The sequence below is a fragment of the Papilio polytes genome, unplaced genomic scaffold (genome assembly GCF_000836215.1).
Source record: "Papilio polytes unplaced genomic scaffold, Ppol_1.0 DF824157.1, whole genome shotgun sequence".
Lineage (NCBI taxonomy): Eukaryota > Metazoa > Arthropoda > Insecta > Lepidoptera > Papilionidae > Papilio > Papilio polytes.
The window spans coordinates 332556-334224 of NW_013525047.1; the positions used below are offsets into that span (position 1 = coordinate 332556).

Consider the following 1669-nt stretch of genomic DNA (forward strand, 5'->3'; position numbering starts at 1 on the left):
CTGGGGTGTGCCTGATCTGATCTAGAGAAAAAAAAATTATAAATTTGTCTTTTATAGGAGACAAAAGCATAAGCAGCAAATATACAGCTATAAGATATAAGATTAATTAAATTAAAAAGTTACCTAGACAAGAACTGCATTAGAAGAAAGACAAGTAAGTTGGTTGTCTCTTTGTCGGTCTCATCGATGTCCACTTTGGGCAGAAAGATCGGCAGCGCCTCGTCCGGAGAGCGCCCCGACAACGTGTGGAAACCCTCTGCAAATATCGTTTGATATTAGTTGAAAATATAAACCTTATGATAGGAAAAAAATTAAAAACATACACTGCATTTACGCTTTCAGATAATTATTATGTTCTCTTATATTTATTTGTAGTAATTTTATACTAAATCTCTTTTTACACTTTAATTTGGTCAATTTAAATATTTTCGAATAATTGAAAAGCACAAAAAATCTCAACTCTCAAACTAAGCAATAAATTTTAGTAGTGTTAAATACTAGGTTCATGGAAAAGGCATTTGACAATGTTACACAGACGTTTGCAAAGATTGAAAAATTAAAGACATGGTCTTAGGATAGTAAAATAACAGTAGTTTGAATTTAACAATTCCTTACTTATTTTTTAGACGTATAGCAATTTTTTTTTATTAAAAAAATCCTTAAGTGGTTGGAGTTCCGCAAGGGTCCTTCTTTGGGCCACTACATTTGACCGTTGTATTTTCTATTGTTAAATTACATAAATGAACAAAAAGTGAACAATAATTAAAATAAAAATAATAAATCAATACACAAAAAACTAATGATACAAACGGCTTTCCTCGCAATTACTTTTTGAATAACCGCTAAAGATTTCAATTACAATAAAGTAGCGCATTGGCATACTGGTCTAAGCAAGTATTAGCAAAAGGTATATTTTGGAAGCGTGCAGTGCAGCCAATTTTTTAGGTGCGAGAAGCTTTGGTGCAATCTAGACATATTAGAGATGGTAAGGTCTGGAAAGACACAAAAGGAAAATAAGATCTCAAAATTACTGAGGTTAAAGGACTTTAGGGCTATCTCCCGGTTGGTAAACTACTTAAGGTAACGCCAGTTGCGGACACTAAAGACAGACAGACAGACAGACAGACAGACAAACCGTGAGCATTGCTGCGTGCGGCGAGCGGCTGCGGCGCCAGCAGCTGGCCGAGGCCGAACCGCGAGGTTTTACGCTTTAGTAGCGGCGCCGAGTACTGGCGCGAGTACACTTTCTCGCGCTCTGCGTACAAATTACTTTGTTAAACACAATAGAGCCGTTTAATTAACAAAAGAAGTACATAATGTAAAAGCAAAGAAAATAATAAAAATTAAATCTATCAAATTAGTTTTCTTAAATATATCTTAGTGTTTGGTCTAATAGTTCAAAATTATAATTAATATGTTTTTTTTTTATTTTAGATGCTAGAGTTCTTTTCTGACTGAACAATGCCTTGCATGAATCAGAGAGGATGAATTCAGAGTTTCAATTTGATTGTGCATATGTGAGAAGATGTGTGTGAAAGACAGAGACGGCGGATGTCGTGTGTCGCGTGTTGCGATGCTTGTGTAAGTGCATGTGTGTGAGAGAGAGAGAGGGGCAATGTGTTACCGAGGCGCGCGTCGTGCGGCGGCGGCACGGCGGCGGGCGCGGACA

The 1669-nt window shown here is 36.7% G+C and overlaps 1 protein-coding gene across 1 annotated transcript in view; it reads right to left on the minus strand.

The window, feature by feature from the left end:
• Nucleotides 1–119: 119 nt before the first annotated feature.
• The window catches only part of LOC106111667 (protein unc-79 homolog), a 15417-nt gene continuing 13867 nt past the window's right edge, over nt 120–1669 (minus strand). The window contains exons 25-26 of the mRNA XM_013293811.1: nt 1136–1269; nt 120–256 (exon numbers count right to left, since the gene is read on the minus strand). Of these exons, the coding sequence (XP_013149265.1) occupies nt 120–256; nt 1136–1269 (271 nt within the window). The remainder of the gene's footprint in view (nt 257–1135; nt 1270–1669) is intronic.